Source organism: Raphanus sativus, chromosome 7, assembly GCF_000801105.2.
Source record: "Raphanus sativus cultivar WK10039 chromosome 7, ASM80110v3, whole genome shotgun sequence".
Lineage (NCBI taxonomy): Eukaryota > Viridiplantae > Streptophyta > Magnoliopsida > Brassicales > Brassicaceae > Raphanus > Raphanus sativus.
The window spans coordinates 16,951,940-16,970,347 of NC_079517.1; the positions used below are offsets into that span (position 1 = coordinate 16,951,940).

The window sequence follows — 18,408 nt, forward strand, 5'->3', positions numbered from 1 at the left end:
AACGGATGGTGTTGTGGCTGTTGGAGTTGGTGTGGCGGATTGAGGTTGTTGATGAACCGGAGACAGTCGCGGTGGCGGTGGTGATGACGTCGGTAGGTGTTGAATCTCAGACGGGGGTCCTGGAGATGGAGCAGAAACGAGTGAACGAGTGGGGACAACTGTAGCAGGCTGGAAGGGTGGCACAGGTTCTGATTGATCATTATTTCTCGGCGGCAAGGTGGGTGTCTTCTTGAAAGGGAACATAGTTTCATCGAAGACGACATGGCGCGACGTATATAACCGCCCAGTGGTTCTCTCAAGACACAAGTAAGCGCTCTGAGATAAAGAATAACCCACAAACACACACTGTGCAGATCGAGCATCTAGCTTATGAGTTGTGTAGGGTCTTAACCACGGGTAGCAAGCACACCCGAACACCCGAAGCTTCAAGTAGTTGGGATCTTTTCCAAATAGCTGGCGATAGGGTGACACATTGTCTAGCACCGCCGTAGGCATACGGTTGATAAGATAAACAGCCGTCGTGAAAGCGTAGCTCCAATAATCTTTTGACATCGAGGATTGGCTGAGTAAGGTAAGACCGGTTTCGACGACATGACGGTGTTTTCTTTCAGAGATCCCATTGTGTTCCGGTGTGTGTGGAGGAGACGTCAAGTGGGAAATGCCATTGTCGGAGAGATAACCACGTAATGCAATAAACTCGCCCCCATTATCAGAGAAAAGAGTTTTGATCTTCTGATTGAACGCATTCTCGACCAGCGCCTTAAATTTTATGAAGACCTCTTTCACTTCCGATTTCTTTTTAAGAGGATACAACCATGTGTATCGGGTGTAATGATCAACCAGAACCAAGTAATATTTGAAGTTTTCAACTGAGAGGACTGGTGATGTCCAGACATCAGAGTAGATTATTTGGAGAGGGTAAGAAGAGGAGATAGTATTTGTATGAAAAGGCTGTTTATGGCTTTTATTAAGACAACAATCAGAGCAAGAGAATTGTTGCATAGAGTTTGAAATGGGTAATGAAAAATGAGAAACAACAGATTTTAAAATAGGCAAAGAGGGGTGGCCAAGTCTTGAATGCCAAGAAACAAGGTCTGCTTTGGGTGTTGGTGAGGCGTAATGGATGGTGGGATTGGGTAGGTTGACTGGCCACTCGTATAACTCGTTTCTAGTCCTGCCTTGCAGCAAGCGAACCCCCGTTCTGAGATCCTTCACCTGAAAAGAAGCAGGAAAGAATTCCACCGACACTTGGTTAGCATTGCACATTCTATATACCGATATCAAATTTTTCTGAATATTAGGAACATATAGAACATCTTTCAATGCTAGAGTACGATGAGGAGTAGATAGAGAAGTAGAACCAGTGCTGGCAATTTGAAGACCAGTTCCATCCGCAATGGTTACATCCTCTCCTCCAGTATAAGGCTGATGGAGGGCCAAGTTGTTGAGGTCGGAGGTGATATGGTGTGTCGCACCACTATCGAGAAGCCAAGCGTTGGGGTCGTATGGTGAAGCAACCATGTTAGCTCGTGGCTGCCATGGGGCATACGAACGAGGCTGAGTGTGGTAGTCGTTGTGCTGTTGCTGAAGAACAGAGCACGTACGAGCACTGTGACCATGCACTCCACAGATTTGACAACGTCCGAGATACGGACGTGGCGTATACTGAGCCGGGCGTGGGGAGTACTGAGACTGAGCAGGACGTGGCTGCTGGTTCCCACGGTAAGGACCCCTCTGCTGATTGTTCCGGTTGGTGTGGTGCTTGTTATTACCACGGTAACCGACAGCGTTAGCGGTGACAGGTGCTGAAGGTGCAGGAACAGCCATGGAAGCCTGAAGCTTAGCTTCAAAATTGATCAATTTCTCATGCACTTCAGTGAGAGAGGGAGTCAGATCACGTCCTTCAATCTGATCAGAGACGTTCTTGTACTCGTCAGGAAGCCCTTCCAGTATCGCCTCGAGTTGATCCTCAGGATCCATAGCTTTTCCAAGAAGCGCAAGTTGGTCAAAACGTGTAGTTAGACCTTGAACGTACTCGTCGATGGTCTTAGAGCCTTTCTTCCAACATTTGATTTGTTGTTTGAGTTGCTGAATATGGCCTCTAGTCGGCTTTGCATAAGTAGAGGCAAGAACCGACCAAATCTCATTCGCGGTGGTCGCCGTCGAGAGGAGAGGCTGGACAGTGGGGGTGATGGCACCTAGAAGTGCACTGTATATGAGCTTATCTTGTCGTTTCCACAAGACATAGGCTTGGTTCGGGCTCTCCACACCATTCTCGGTTTGTGTGGGAGGAGGAACGATGACAGATCCGTCGAGGTAGCCGCTGAGATCATATCCGTCGAGGAGGGCGCTCACCTGTCTGCTCCACATGATGTAGTTGAACGCCGTTAGTTTGGTGACGTTCGTCATGGATACGTTCAACAGAACAGGTGTAGTGGAGACGTTGATGGTCTCAGCAGTGGAGGCCGGAGATAACGACATAATGAGATCGAGAAGAAGTTTGTAGGTGGCGGCCAAAAAAGAAGGGAAAAAAAAAAAATTTAGGTCAGAGATATCGTAGTTGCTCTGATACCATATAAGATATAATGCTCTGATGATTTATTAGATTGTGATGATTACAGAATATATACAAGGAGTACTAGGTTGATACTAATTACATTTAGAGCCTTTCTATATATAGCTCTCTTATAATGCCAACGGGAAGCTATTAGGAGTTAGCTTCCCTTAATGCAGCTTCACCTGTTCCATACACTCCTCCCATCATCAATCAATATAGCAGAGATAGGAGGAGACGTCTCTAGAATGTCGAGGAAGGAGTCTGTGATACAGAGAAAAGTGTACAGAAGCGACCAGGAGCTTGGAGAACTGTGATCTCCTCTTACATTTGTTATCGACAAAGTATCAGTATCACAAGTTTCAAGAGACAACGGGACGGCGAAGCAGGAAGATGAGCAAATATATAGGTGCAGTGGTAATGGTAGAAAATGTAAGATATGAGCTCATCTGTGATCTCCATATTGCAGATTTTTTGATCAGTTTGAGCTACTTGAATCATGCTAGTCAACGCATCTCCTAAGTTCCATCCAATGCACCTTAACGCTAATCTAAAAATAAAAGCTTTACCGGCGAAGCAGAGCTACATGGCTCACGTATCTACTGATTGATATCTGAATCCAATCAATCCATAACGTCTACATAGCCAAACTTCCTCAATATCTTGGAAACATAATGGTGAAGCGGGGAACTTGCATAGGGTTGATGAATAAGTCAGCGCTAAATCTCACTTTATTATTCGGTAATAAATTAAAGTCTAGTGTGCAGTTTTGATATGACTTCGTTCATTTATTCTGCAGAATTCATGGGGCTCTTGCTTTTGAGGTAACAAGATTTTGGTTCAGTGTTTCAAAATCGTAGACACTATTGTGGTTCAGATTCCAATTCTTGTCTACATGTCTCCCTTTCATTCTTTGTGTTCTAGCTCCATTAGTTGCAATGAAAATCATCAACTAATATATAGAGGATCTCCATTATTGTGAATATTCTCTACGAAAACCTTTTTGTGTATATATATTCACAGAATATTTACAAGTCATAAGATCCGTTGTAGCATACTGGTTAAAACTCCTCTTTGAGGACATTCCGGGTTCGAAGCCCGGCAGCGGAAAATTAATTTTTGTAAGATTTTGTTAAAAAAGGAAAAAAAGAATTGACGTCCCAGTTTCCAGTTTCTATATTTCTAAGATGTATGCATTAAACAGAGATAAGATCTGCTGTAGCACATTGGTTAAAACTCATCAATGCGTACTTTTCGGGTTCGAAGCCCTGCTGCAGAATTTTTTTTTTTGAAATAATTTTGTTTAAAAAAAGGAATTGACGTACCAGTTTCTGTATGTGTAAGACGTATGCATTGAATAAGTTTAGACATTTGTTTCTTTGTTTTCTGCTCTGTTCATGTCTCATAACTTGCAGAAGACCTAAGAGAAGTTGCACAACTCTGCAGATCTCGCTCTATCTCAAAACAGACCTCTATCACGGTTCTGTGACTCTGTACTAATGCAAATAGTCAGGCACGAGTGTGGATGCTCACCTATCTTGGCTAAAATATGAAACTCATATTGTATATTATAAAACACGGTCTCTCACTTGAGACTGGCAAAAGGATACTCTGAAACTTCACATGCACCTGATGACTTCTGTCCTGATCATGTCCCTGGAATTCTGCTAGAAGACTCTAATGCCAAGGTAACAAGATTCAAATACTTCTTTTTTTACTCTGTCCTCTTCTCTGCACTCACTATACCCTTGTTTGTCATCAGGCCAAATAAGATAGCTTGTTATCTGGTTTCTCGAGAGTCATCCATGGTCAGGCTCAACCCACCAAATGTATAGTTCAAGTCTAACCATCTTTCGGCCTAGTTAAAGTTGGCTAATCTTAGTATAACACAAATCATTGTATGTTCCAACTCTCTTTAACCATATTTTCGTAAAACGTAGCAAGTATGGGTAATTAGTAGATTAGGGTTTAAAAAGTAAAACAAGGTATTGCAGGAAGATCAAAATATAGCACACAAATTCATAAAAAACTTATTGTATGTCAAAAGCGTGATTATAAATATCAGAATAAGGGCTAGTGAAATGGTTAGCCCATGATGGTATGAAACGACATAGCATTCTCTATCTTTCTAAAGTAAGCCTGTGAACCTGCTCGTCTCTGAGGAAAAAAACAGAACTCTGCTGTTTCAGGCACAATCCGAAATGAACATTCTTGGAACTGAACTATGGCTCATCTGTGATGTCCATATGCAGATTTCTCAATGGCTCTGAGCTCTTTAGTCACCTGAATCATGCTAGACAACGGGTCTCCTAAGTTGCATCCTATGCATCTCAACGCTAATCTAAAAAACTCTTTCACCGGCGAAGCAGCTACATAGGTCTGTTTTAGTCCAAGTTACGGACTGTCCAAGTTAAGGACGATTGTTTTTGGAGCTGCAGTTGCGCCCACGATGTATTCCCATTGTCAAGACCAAATAAGAGCTGAAGTTTTCATCCCTCATTGATTCCCGAAGGAATCTACTGATTTGTTTTCCTCGACATAGTGTCCACGACATACATGGTCTGCTTTGTGATTGCAGATTTATGTGTTGCATCCCACGTTTGTCGTGCGGGGGAGTATTAGAGATATGTTGGGCCGGAAGATATGTATCTTACGGACCAAGTCTGTGAAACCCGTGAAACCCATAAAGACCCTCACGACTAAAAGGAAAGACTTGAAGATCAAGTTAACCTCAAGATATTCTTAGCATATTTCCATTAAGTGTTTAGGAAAGTTAGCATTGTCTATTGTTAACATCAATAACATTATGTTAATGTTAGCGATATATATACGTGTCTTGTATTCTCATATTAAACACAACACAATAATATTCATATTCTATTCTATTTTACATCTTACTTTAATATCATCGGTTATTTTCATGATGTCTCATAACTTGAAGAAGAGCTAAGAGAAGTTGGAGCGACTCTGGAGATCTCGCTCTATCTCAGCTTAGAAGCTTCACTCCACTGCTTGGCAAATTTCAAGAGACTAAATCCATGTTTGTTAGCATCCGAGTCAAGGAAAACGAGCAACCGTTGCTAGAAACACAGTCTCTGAAATCATATTAGCTGCTAAGTCTTTGTCCTATGTGATGAGCCAGGCAGGAGTGTGGTTTCTTACCTATCTTGGCTAATATGATACTTATATTCTATATTATAAAGTTAAAGGCAGAGTTGTAGAAGCCCGAGTTGACTTACCCATGTTCAGGGCTATACTCGTGGATCATGTCTCCGCTCCTATCATAGATTACAAAGTTTTGCCTATCCCTACGAGAGACTTAAGTTTTGTATTCGGGGCACAACTTTAAAACACGGTACAACCTCAACAAACATGGTTTAGATCGTTATATATATACTTCACATGAGAAGATACTAAAGTTTCTTGAGTGTTATAATCTTTCACTTATAGATTGGCAATTGGTCTAGATGGTTTGCGGAAAAATGTTCAACATGAACACTAAAGACTCTATAGAAGAATAAGATGCTCTCAGAGAAGCAAGAAATACTTCAGTTTGTTAAGCCATCTTAGCGATATACTCATGCTCCCAAAAGACATGCTTTGTGAAATTATTAATCAGAGAATATGTTTTTTATTAGTTTACGTTCTTGATTAAAATGTTACAAAAAAAAAGTTCTTGATTACTCTCTCATAAACTGACCTATATCTTTGCCTAATTCATAGGCCCATTGAGAAGTCTTCCACTGATTAAAAGAATACTCTGCAACTTTACACCATGTGCTTAACGCCTAGGTAACAAGATTCTTTTTTTTTTAGGTAACAAGATTCAATTCCTTATTTTTACTCTGTCCTCTTCTTCCCACTCATTATACTCTTTTGTTTGTTTTTTGTTTCTCATCTGAGCATTTCTGAGCAGAAGCTATTAATTAGGAGTTAGCTTCCCTTAATGTAGCTTCATCTGTTCCATACACTCCTCCCATCATCAATCAATATAGCAGAGATAGGAGGAGACGTCTCTAGAATGTGGAGGAACGAGTCTGTGATACAGAGAAAAGTGTACAAAAGCGACCAGGAGCTTGGAGAACTGTGATCTCCTCTTACATTTGTTATCGACAAAGTATCAGTGACACAAATTTCAAGAGACAATGGGACGGCGAAGCGGGAAGATGAGAAAATATATAGGTGCAGTGGTAGCAAATGTAAGATATGAGCTAATCTGTGATCTCCATATTGCAGATTTCTCGATCAGTTTGAGGCTTTGAGCTCTTTAGCTACCTGATTCATGCTAGTCAATGCATCTCCTAAGTTCCATCCGATGCACCTTAACGCTAATATAAAAATAAAAGCTTTACCGGCGAAGCAGCTACATGGCTCACGTATCTACTGATATCTAAATCCAATCAATCCATAACGTCTACATGACCAAACTTCCTCAATATCTTGGAAACATAATGGTGAAGCGGGGAACTTGCATAATCATGAGAGTTGATGAATAAGTCAGCGCTAAATCTCACTTTATACGGTAATAAATTAAAGTCTAGTGTGCAGTTTTGATATGACTTCGTTTAACAAGATTTTGGTTCTGAGTTTCAAATTCGTAGACATTATTGTGGTTCAGATTCCAATTCTTGTCTACATGTCTCCCTTTCATCTTTTAATTAGCTCCATTAGTTGCAAAGAAAATTATTAACTAAGATCCATGTTTTAGATTTTTCACACTTATTAAGAAAAACATAAAATTTTAGTTACCAATGCATTGTTTTTATTAATTAACAATTCCCCAAAATTTTGAACCAATAAGATTTTAATAAATACAATTATATTTTTGGAAATATACAATTTTTCATTAATTAATGTCTTGAAAATGTAGAAAATGTATCTTTTTAAAACAAATTTTTTTTCTAAAACATGAATCTTTTAAAAACAGAGGGATCTCCATTATTGTGAATATTCTCTACGAAAACGTTTTCATTTATATATATTCACAGAATATATACAAGTCATAAGATCCGTTGTAGCGTACTGGTTAAAACTCCTCTTTGAGGACATTCTGGGTTCGAAGCCCGGCAGCGGAAAATTAATTTTTGTTGTAATTTTCGTAAACGTAGCAAGTATGGGTAATTAGTAGATTATTAGGGTTTAAAAAGTAAAACAAGGTATAGCAGGAAAATCAAAATATAGGACACAAATTCATAAAAAAACTTATTGTATGTCAAAAGCGTGATTATAGATATCAGAATAAGGGCTAGTGAAATAGCTAGCCCATGATGGTATGAAACGACATAGGATTTTCTATCTTCTGAAGTAAACCTGTGAACTTGCTTGTCTCTGAGGAAAAAATCAGAACTCTGCTGTTTCAGGCACAATCCGAAATGAACATTCTTGGAACTGAACTATGGCTCATCTGTGATGTCCATATGCAGATTTCTCAATGGCTCTGAGCTCTTTAGTCACTTGAATCATGCTAGACAACGGGTCTCCTAAGTTGCATCCTATGCATCTCAACGCTAATCTAAAAAACTCTTTCATCGGCGAAGCAGCTACATAGCTCACGTCTCTACTGGTATCTGAATCCATAACCTCCGCATACCCAAACTTCCTCAGTATCTTAGAAACATGATGATGAAGCGGGAAACAACCATCATCTTTAGGTTTAATGAATAGCTCAGCCAATGCTCTCAGCATATCTGAAGACATAGATAGCTCATCATCGACTTCCTTTACCTGCACAAGAGCCAGCATGAACGCTCCGAAGCTGTGCATATCCGTCTTTGTGGTGACCTTACCAGTTGTCTTGTATTCAGGATCAATGACCGGTAAGTAACACACACCAAGTTCATGTGTTTGCTTTAAGGTAATGGTCCTAAACTCATGGTACTTCTTCAATGCATCATCATGAACAAACTCCTCTCCTTCGGGAATAGAGACACAGTTGCAGAAATTCCCAAGCTTTGCGATTCCATTTCCATCTAAGAAGACGGTGAAAGGATCTAGACTCGAGTGGATGAAAGCCCTTGAGAATGCGGTGTGAAGGTAACTCAAAGCGCTCGCGACCTCTCTTGCTATCTTTATCCTCCTCATGTTTCTCGGGTTCGGTGCAGCTAGTGGACCAAGAGTTATAATCTCTGCATACTCAAAAACTAAGACAGGAGGAGTGAACTCCAGACAGCATCCCAACAACTTAAGGAAGTTCTTATGACCACTCACCATCGACGATATCGCTATGTCTCGACAAATCTCTTTAATATCAAGTGTGTATTTACCTTTCTTGATGAGCACAGGACGGTCATCGAGGATACCTTTATAGCAACGGTAGTATACATCAATCCTGGAAGCACGGTTACTTTGGGAGAAGTTATCTGTTGCTTTGATAATCTGATCAGAAGGGAAGCTCTTGATAGGATTACATTTTCCATCACAACACTCAATGAGCTCCTTTAGAACAACCTCTCCATTCTCTTTGACGTTCCTCTGCCTTGTCTTGGCTCCCCCAATTCGGTTTGTTCTCAACCAATTCATCTTATAGACTCTACACAGCTAATTTTGTGGCTCCATTCTCAAATAGCTGTAAACAAAGAGAGAATGGTTCAAGTAATTGGTTTTGCAATGGAGAGAAAAGTAGATTGGGTTTCTAGCAAATAAAAAAAAATGTTCTATATGAGTTGATAAGTTTTGTTGCAACTAGTGGAGCTAATGAACACCATAGATGAAAGAGAAACATGAACACAAGAACTGGAATCTGAGCCAATATAATGTCTACGAAGTGAAAATAAATAATCAAAATCATACCTCAGAAGCGAAAGCACCATGAACGCTGCAGAATAAGAGAACGAAACCATATAAAGACTGCGCGCATTAAACTTCAGTTTATTACCGAATAAAGTGGGTCTGGTGGACAAAAGCGTGTTCACACGTTAGTCGGCAAAGAAAAGAGTTGACTTTCTGGGTCACCACAAAGACTCGAAATGTGTTCACATTAGATTCAAAGTTACTATCTTTTGGTTGCCCACTTATTAACAAGTTCGACCTCAGTATTCTTGACATAGCAAGTAAACACATTGAGACATCATTAGATTCTAAGAGAGATTAACAATCTTCAAGACAAACTAATCAAGAGAGTTTCTCAATCAACTTGAGCTCTTTAGCAACCTCGATCATACCACTCACAGGATCCTCTTTCTTATACCTTACACACCTCAACGCTAACCTAAGAAACGCTTCAACCTGCAACTTCCTCCCAACCAATTCACCCCCATCCGAAACCCTCCACACCTCTTTATCAACAACCTCTTCAAACCCACCTCTCTCCATAACCTCAGACACATGATCATTAAGCGACATAGGCGCCTCCCCCGGTCCGTCAAACACAGCAGCTCTTCCAGACAACAAAACCAACATCACAACACCAAAGCTATAAACATCAACCTTCTCCGTAACCTTCATCGTCCAGTAATAATCCGGATCAACAAACCCAATCACACCTTTCACATCGTCCTCCACATACAACTCCCCTTCCGGAATCGCAACACAAAACCAGAAATCAGAAAGCTTCGCATTCCAATTCTCGTCCACAAAAATATTCGTCGGGTTTATATTCCGATGGATTATAGTCTCCGGAAACGCCGTGTGGAGATACGCCACGGAGCTCGCGATCTCCTTGGCGATCTTCAACCTCACTCTCCACGGTAGAGGCTCGCCGCTCGAGAGGCCGCCGTCTCTGTTGAGAGGACCGTGCTCCGCGAACTCGCAGACCAGAGACGGGAGCTCGAGCTCCAAGCAGCAGCCGAGAAGCTTGAGGGAGTTCTTGTGACGGCTCATCTGGGAGGATACGGAGATGTCGCGGTAGGCTTCGGTGAAGGTGGAGAGGTTTTGGTTGGACCATTTCTTGATTGAGACTGGTCTTTCTTCGATCACGCCTCTGTACCAAGTGAAGTATCCCCAGCTGGAGATTATTAGGGTTTCGGAGAAGTTGTTGGTCGCTTTGAGGATTTGGTCGGAGGAGAAGCAGCGGATCGGGTTGGTTTTTCCGTCGAAGGATGCGATTAGCTCCGCCAGTAGGATGCCTCCGTTCTTCAGATCGGATTTGATTTTCGTCTTCTTCTTCTTCGTGTTCTTCCACATTAGATTGATATGGTTGAAGCTGAGAGAGAGAGAGAGAGAGAGAGAGAGAGCAGCGTTTTTAAACCCGGACAGAACAGGCAGTCGGACCGAGTTCAACCGCAAACCAGACACCAAATCGGATTGGGTTAATACCAAAACCCAATCAAAATTGAACCGATTAAAATTTATATTGAACCGTTAAAAACCCGGAAAGCGGTGACCCAACGAACCGGTTAAACCCTGGTTCTGATAGAAAATAAAAAATTTGTTAATAAAATAATTAGTTTTTTTTTTCAAAATATAAAATAGGATTTGCGACAAACTTTAACTCAAAGTATTTCTGTCTTTAACATCTTTTTTCTTTTTAAGTCTGTCACGTTTCACAATGTATTTTATACTTCTCAGGGTATTGTCTTTCTGGGTGAAATTAATAATTAAAAACTTACGTTTGTGTCTTTTGATGTTCTTTGCAAAACTTTTGCAGTGTACTAAGCAATAGAAAAGAATGATCAAAAAATTCCACTTCCATCAAATTCAAACATAGAAAATCAACAACCTTCACAATGTATATATAACTTTTTTAAAAGATGAGAAAGATTTATAGTGATAAAAGCCTGGAAAATAAACTTTAAATATATTTTTTCTATTAATTTAGATTTGAACTATTAGATTATTTTATTACTTTTATTACATTTCAGTTTGCTATTTTCTAAATTTTTTTTTTTTGAATGAATGTTATCTTTATTCAAAAAAAACCCTTGTTACATTTTACAAATGCTTCCTTCTACAAATCAAGCTTAAGAAATTACACTTCAACTTTAGAAGAAAAAATGAACTTAAGAATCTGGCCTCATAGAAAACCAGAACTGTAACCCCTTCTCCATCCTGTTATCACCCGCTCTCTATATAGATAGAAATCTGTTACGAACCACTCTGTCAATCATTCTAACCATTGTGCTTGGTGTCTTTGGATTTTCACCATGCCTCCTCCCATTTCTTTCCATCCAAAGCCCATGTATAGTTGCTTGAAATACATACTTCAATTTATTACAATTTAAAATTCTTTTTTTTATGTAAAAAACTAGGGCGAGCCCGCGCTACACGCAGGATTTGGTGTTCCGATAATATAAACATAAAATCATTGTAAATTTATCTCTATTTCAGTTGGCTGTGAGTGCAAGTATGTGAAATGATTAGTTTTGTCAATACCACATCCCAAATAAATAAGCTTAAATTATATGAGGACATTCTCGGTATTGTGTATGATTGTATATTGTTATAACACTCATAAATCGATCTAATTTATATGAGATTTTGTTTTTTTAGTATTTTTATGGATTTCGCTCTTTTGATTGAGGGCAGAGCCGTGCTTACCTTTGTAAAAAAAAGGTAACAGCCTCGGGCCCCCTATTTTTAAATCATAATATAGGGCCCATCTATATATCCAACTCACTAGTTCATTGTGGTTATAAGTGTGTGCATATATATCTATGTATGAAATTTGACTGTTGATACACATTTCAGTTTATGCTATTTTTTAAACTTTGATTGTAGACATATTACCATTTTTTATCATTCAGTTATTTTTAAACGTACACAAAAAATCAAGAAACTTCATTTTAAACAGTAACCTTTCTTAAAGAAAAAAAAACCTTTCTTAAAGAAAAACATTTTTAAAAAGTTGCCTCAGGCCCTTTTAAACCTTTGCACGTCACTGATTGAGGGTATTTAATATAGGGAGAGTGAGGTGCTTAAAATTTCAGTATTATTTGTTTTTAACAATTGCTGTTGTTTTTGATATTTATGTCATTTTTGAAGATGATCGGTTAAAACCAGAAGTTAGAAACACTATTTATGTCATATTTGAAGATGACCGGCTAAAATCAGAAGATAGAAACACTCAGGGAATCTCTAACAATGATATCAAATTTGGTGTAATGTTTTGGTATCAAATTTGTTTTTGTCATTTCCAACAATAACACTAAATTCTACACCAGAAATAATATTATATTATTTGATATTTTTAATTTTAGTATTAATGTTTATATTTTTATTATTTGTGATTAACAAATAATTATTTTGTGACATTAGATATTAAATTTTTGTAGTTTGATGTTTTATAAAATTTATTTACATTTATATTTTTGTTTTAACAATATTATATTTTATGTATATGTTAATAAAATATTAGTTATATTCAAAATTACAGACTATTAAATATCAAAAGCACATAACAAAATAATATATTATTTAATAAAATTTTGTATTAGTTTGTGATATAATTTTAACTATATTATAAAATAAAATATAAAAAATATATTTTATGTTTGATAAGTTTAGTAGTATTACATTTTTAATATGCATTTTTGTTATTATTCACTATTGAAAATAAAATTTAATATGCATTTATAATCTTATCCGGATTATAGTATTAATTTATCATTTTTATAAAATACTAATTAAATTTTATACTATTGAAAATAAAATATAAAAGGTTTATGATATTTTATTTTTTACAATATGACTTAAATGATAATGTTTAGTAAGTGAACTATAGCTATTGTAGCTGTTGTATGCATTCATTATTATAACTTAGTTTTGGGGTCGTTTTGTTTTTATATATTATGTAGTCGTTTTGTTTTTATATATAACTAGATCTTGATCCGCGCTTTGGAAGCGCGTAATATTTTACGATGAAAAATTTCACTAATAACTTAACAAATATTTTGGTAACTTTTAAAGAGTGTGTATTTAAAATATTTTTGCATTTAAATCGGTGTTTTTAAATTCAACCCGATTATGATTATACCGGTTAATCCGAAGATCTGACAATTCAATTTAGGTTTTTAAAATATTTATATTAAAAAATCACTAAAACCCGAGGTTAACCGATTGAATTGATGGATGACCGATATGTAATCTAATTTGATTGAAATTGTAATAGTTTCATAATTTGTAATCTTATAATCCAAAATTTAAAGTTCGTTATTTTGCAATTTATGAAATTATGACGTTTCTACAAAATTTTAAAGAGAAAATGATGGATATAGAATAACTAAGATTAATTATTGTATTGTTTGGAAACATTGATAGTAGTATATAAAATATATTGTTTGGAAACATTGATAGTAGTATAAAGAAATAAATATATTGTTTGGAAACATGGATAGTAGTATAAAGAAAGGAACATTAGTGATTTAATGTAGAGTTAACTATAAAGTATAAAAGTATATTTAATTTGAAAACTTACAAAATAAATGTTAGGTCCAACGTAATGTTTCTGTTTTAATAAGATAGATGTAATGTCACATGACCTGGTGGGATGAAGGCATCGTACTGTGAGAATCTATATATAGTATTTAATATTTCAGCTGGTTAATACGTATTAATGGCTGTGTAATAGTTATCAAAGTTCAGAGAGAATAACAGATAGAAGCTTCAAGTGATGTATACAAACTGTGTCACTTCTTTTGATACATTGCTAGCTGTTTGAGTAAAAACAATAAATTTGAGAATCTTGATCTACGGGGCCCTTTGTACAGAAACTTTGTTTCAACAATGTAATCCCAACAGCTCGGTCATAGATACTTTTGAATTTTAATAAGCCCAACGAAACTATTCTATGATGTGGTTTATTTGGTACGAAATCATAACTGTATATAAGTGCTTCGCATGAACCATGTATGTTAACCGTATACATCTTCTCAGCAGGTAATTCAGGTGTGGTAAAACTGAAATAAAGCAACTACAAACATATAATCCCACAACGTCACTAATGAAGAATATGAGACTCGAAGAATATAAACAGAAGCAAACATAAGTGTAAAGTAGAATAGAATATATTATTGTGTTGTATTTAATATGAGAATACAAAACATATATATATATCGCTAACATTAACATAATATTAGGAATAGATAATGCTAACTTTCCTAAACTCTTAATGTAAATATCCTAAGAATATCTTAAGATTAACTTGATCTTGAAGTCTTTCCTTTTAGTCTTGAGGTCTTCATAGGTTTCACGGGCTTCACAGACTTGGTCCGTAAGATACATATCTTCCGGCCCGACATATCTCTAATACTCCCCCGCACAACAAACGTGGGATGCGACACGCAAATCTGCAATCACAAAGCAGAACACGTATGTCGTGGACACTATGTCAAAGAAAACAAATCAGTAGATTCCTTCGGGAATAAACTTTGACTTTAGACAAGGGGATGAAAACTTCAGCTCTTCTTTGATCTTGACAATGGGAATACATCCTGTGGGCGCAACTGCAGCTCCAACAACAATCGTCCTATCTCGGACAGTCCGTAACTTGGACTAAACAAATTGACCTAAAACTTGAATGTTCTACTAGAACTCCCCCATAATGGTTAAACTATAACCAACAATATTCCAAACAATGGAAAAACAAACATCTTAAGAAATTCTAAACTATAGAAAATCTTAGATAAAAAATAACCATGTGAAACCCCTTCCTTTAAAGAATCTTCGAATGATCTTAGACATCAACCCATGATATTTTGACTTTAACTAAAGACACATGAACTCAAAACCATATTAATAAACCTATTGAATTTGAAAACGTAACACCTAAAATAATTATAAAAATTTGTACCACTACCTTAGATAAAAAAAAACGAAAACTCAAACATATGTGGTAACGTCATCTTCATCGTCGGTATCACCATCATCTTCTTTAGCATCGCCAACACCAACGATGATGAGCATCATCAAATCTTAAAACTTGCGGAAGTTTTAATTTTGATCCCTAAAAATCGATTGCTCTGATACCATGTAAAATAGAATAGAATATGAATATTATTGTGTTGTGTTTAATATGAGAATACAAGACACATATATATATCGCTAACATTAACATAATATTAGGAATAGATAATGTTAACTTTCCTAAACTCTTAATGTAAATATCCTAAGAATATCTTAAAATTAACTTGATCTTCAAGTCTTTCCTTTTAGTCTTGAGGTCTTCATAGGTTTCACGGGCTTCACAGACTTGGTCCGTAAGATACATATCTTCCGGCCCGACATATCTCTAATAATAAGACATTATCTCACAACCAGTGTCCAGAGCAGTCCTACCACCTTAATGAGTTCCACCACTAAGGAATCTAAAAACGTCCCTCTCATACTAAATCCATCTCTGAATAGCCTTGTTCGGGGCATTAGCGTAAGGCACATAATCTATACTCTTGGGCCAAGAGAGAGGCGTAACATATTCTTTAGGTGCTGGTATAAGGCAATATAGCTTCTCATTCTCCCTAGGTTCCTGATTTTCCCATCAAAAGAAACCGACTTCAATTGGTCTAAAAAAACAAAATAAACTCAGATCAGATCAAGAGTACAACAACAGATGAAGAGGACAAAGTGTGACGTTTCGGATTTCAATTAGCAATCGAGCCATAAGAACAGATCGACACAAGACAATAAGATCAGATATATACATGTGCTCACATTGGTAAAGATATAGTAAATATATATACTTAGTGCTGTCTTCAATACGAAGAAAAGATCAATCCCTTATGACATAATTTAACAAAGGATCCGTAAGATCAACAAAAACATATCGAGACAGGAAGTAGAAGTAGATTTGTGGGAACGAACAAATAGGAACGTACATAGATAAAAGGAATCTGGGAGATCCACTGCTATAATTGGCTAATCAGAAGATACTTCTGAAAGCTAACGGTGGCGAAGATGATTGATGATTGATGGAGGATATGATAGAACCAAAATCGAGCACCGTCCTTTTTGGTTCATGGACACGGTCCATGATGGTGATCATGTCGTCCAGCTTGATCCAACCGAGATTTTTCCATCAGATCGTGACACTACTTTGGAGCTGGATGAGCTGAGTGAGATAAGTGACTCTACTATGGAGCTGGATGAGCTAAGTGACACTGAAGAAGAAGCTGGTTTTGATACACCCTTGGATAGCACACCGGGCAAAACAGACATGCATGGTTTGGTCATGGGAAGCAGTAATGATATATGTTCATTGTTTGACTCATATCTTCCAAACCACGAGGATTCTACGCATAAAATCACTTGTAGAATGTGCTCAACTCAATTATGGAACTCCTCGAAGAAGAATCAGATCAAACGGAGTTCAGATGTGGAAGTTATGCAATTTACGAATCAGGTGATCTTCAGTTCTCGCGAATTCGGGCTGTGGGGATCGTCCGGCGTGCATCCCGATCATTCTCACCATGGACCAGCACGACCAGAATGAACCTGGACAGTGTCTTAAGATTCACTTTGACCAGTCTGCCTCAATTTCACCAACCTTGACTAGTCTTCATCAAATTCCACAAATTTGACTCATTAATAATTTTCTAGTCAATGTTGTCTTTTTCTATGCATTATTTTCCACAATTTCTTTATGTTTCTCTTTGACTACAAGTAGTATAAATATGTAGTCTCATCTATGAATAAAATCAGATCATTTTGGAGTTTATTTGTGTTTCTTTTCTCTGAGTGAGAGAGAGAGAGTTCTTTAGCTAGTTCATCGGTGTGAACCGGGTTGTTGATTTGGTGGTTAGCCAATCATCTTTGTGTGTTATTTGGTGGTTAGCCAACACATTCATCTGTTCTCTGGTGGTTAGCCTTAGACCGAGGGTATATCAAGAGTCATTCCGCACCTCTTGACGATCCATTCAATCCATCCCAGTTCCAGAAGTGCCTTCGACTTCTCGGTTCATATCCAACATCCGGCCAAAGCCATCCTCCCGATTTTTGGTCTATCATTTGGTATCAGAGCCACTTTGGCTGGTTTGTTTTCTATCTTCTTTTCACCTTCTCATCTCTTCATCATTTTCTCTTCTTATTTCTTTTTGGATCCGGGCTGTTCCTTTACTCCCTTGTGATCGCCATATAAAAAAAAAAGAAAAAAAAGAAAAAAAAATCGATAAAAAAAAAAAAGTAAAAGTTTTGGCTTGAATCACTTCTGAAGAGAAATCCAGGGGGAGTGGTGGAAGAGAAAGCCTGCTGGCCGAGGAGAAATCCGGCCTTAGGACAGTTAAGGCGGATCCACACAAAAAAAATCTCTTCATCTTCATTTCTTTTCTTTTTTCCACAAAGTTTGTTTTGGGTTTTGATTGCTGAATTTTGACTGCCTATCATCCTTTGAACCAGTAAAACAACTCTGAGTGATCACCTAAAAATCGTGAGCTAAACACTTTGAGAGTGAGAGGATTTTTATGTGCTAATGTTTGTTAAGTGTTTCAGGATGTTTGGACTTCTCAAGAAATCAAAACCACTACAAGATGATATCTTCTTTCCTTTTAAAACTGTTTCGGAAAAAGAGCAATTAATTTTTAGAAATAAGAAACAGTTTGCTGCTAATAGGTTTGATTTTGTGCAGAAACAAAGGAAGAGACAAAACAGGTCTGATGATGAGAAGTGGGTCAGAAGTGGTGATCGTCCCTTTACCAAAACCAAGAGAAGCAGCCGTGATGTGTTTGATCAGAATGAGATTCAGACTTATGCCAGTTTGGAGAAGATGTTGCATAGGGCGATTCATGCTGTCCGGCAACTCAAAAGGAAGGGAAACACCAACACTTCTTCAGCACCAAAACAGCAATGTAAGTCTTCTTATCTTTCAACTTCTGATTTGAAAACTAATGAGATTTCTTTTGATAAAAGCAAAGCTGTGAAACCCACAAGTAAAGCTCTTTCTACTAGGTGCTTCAAATGCCATAGGGTCGGTCATTATGCCAACAAGTGCC

The 18,408-nt window shown here is 37.5% G+C and overlaps 2 protein-coding genes across 2 annotated transcripts; both read right to left on the bottom strand.

Annotated features, from left to right (window-relative positions):
• Positions 1-7,666: 7,666 nt before the first annotated feature.
• On the bottom strand, positions 7,667-9,485 carry LOC108817966 (non-functional pseudokinase ZRK6). Its single transcript, XM_018590802.2, has 2 exons — positions 9,344-9,485; positions 7,667-9,119 (listed from the first exon to the last, which is right to left on the bottom strand). Exon 2 carries the CDS (start codon positions 9,071-9,073, stop codon positions 7,955-7,957), a length of 1,119 nt encoding a protein of 372 aa, XP_018446304.2. The 5' UTR covers positions 9,074-9,119; positions 9,344-9,485; the 3' UTR covers positions 7,667-7,954.
• A 26-nt stretch (positions 9,486-9,511) lies between these two features.
• On the bottom strand, positions 9,512-10,715 carry LOC108817967 (non-functional pseudokinase ZED1). Its single transcript, XM_018590803.2, has one exon. The coding sequence runs from the start codon at positions 10,673-10,675 to the stop codon at positions 9,665-9,667; it is 1,011 nt and encodes a 336-aa protein (XP_018446305.1). The 5' UTR covers positions 10,676-10,715; the 3' UTR covers positions 9,512-9,664.
• Between the last annotated feature and the right edge of the window lie 7,693 nt (positions 10,716-18,408).

Bases quoted from the DNA above. Each gene is read 5' to 3' on its own strand.
- LOC108817967 (XM_018590803.2), bottom strand. From the start codon at position 10,675: ATGTGGAAGAACACGAAGAAGAAGAAGACGAAAATCAAATCCGATCTG.
- LOC108817966 (XM_018590802.2), bottom strand. From the start codon at position 9,073: ATGAATTGGTTGAGAACAAACCGAATTGGGGGAGCCAAGACAAGGCAG.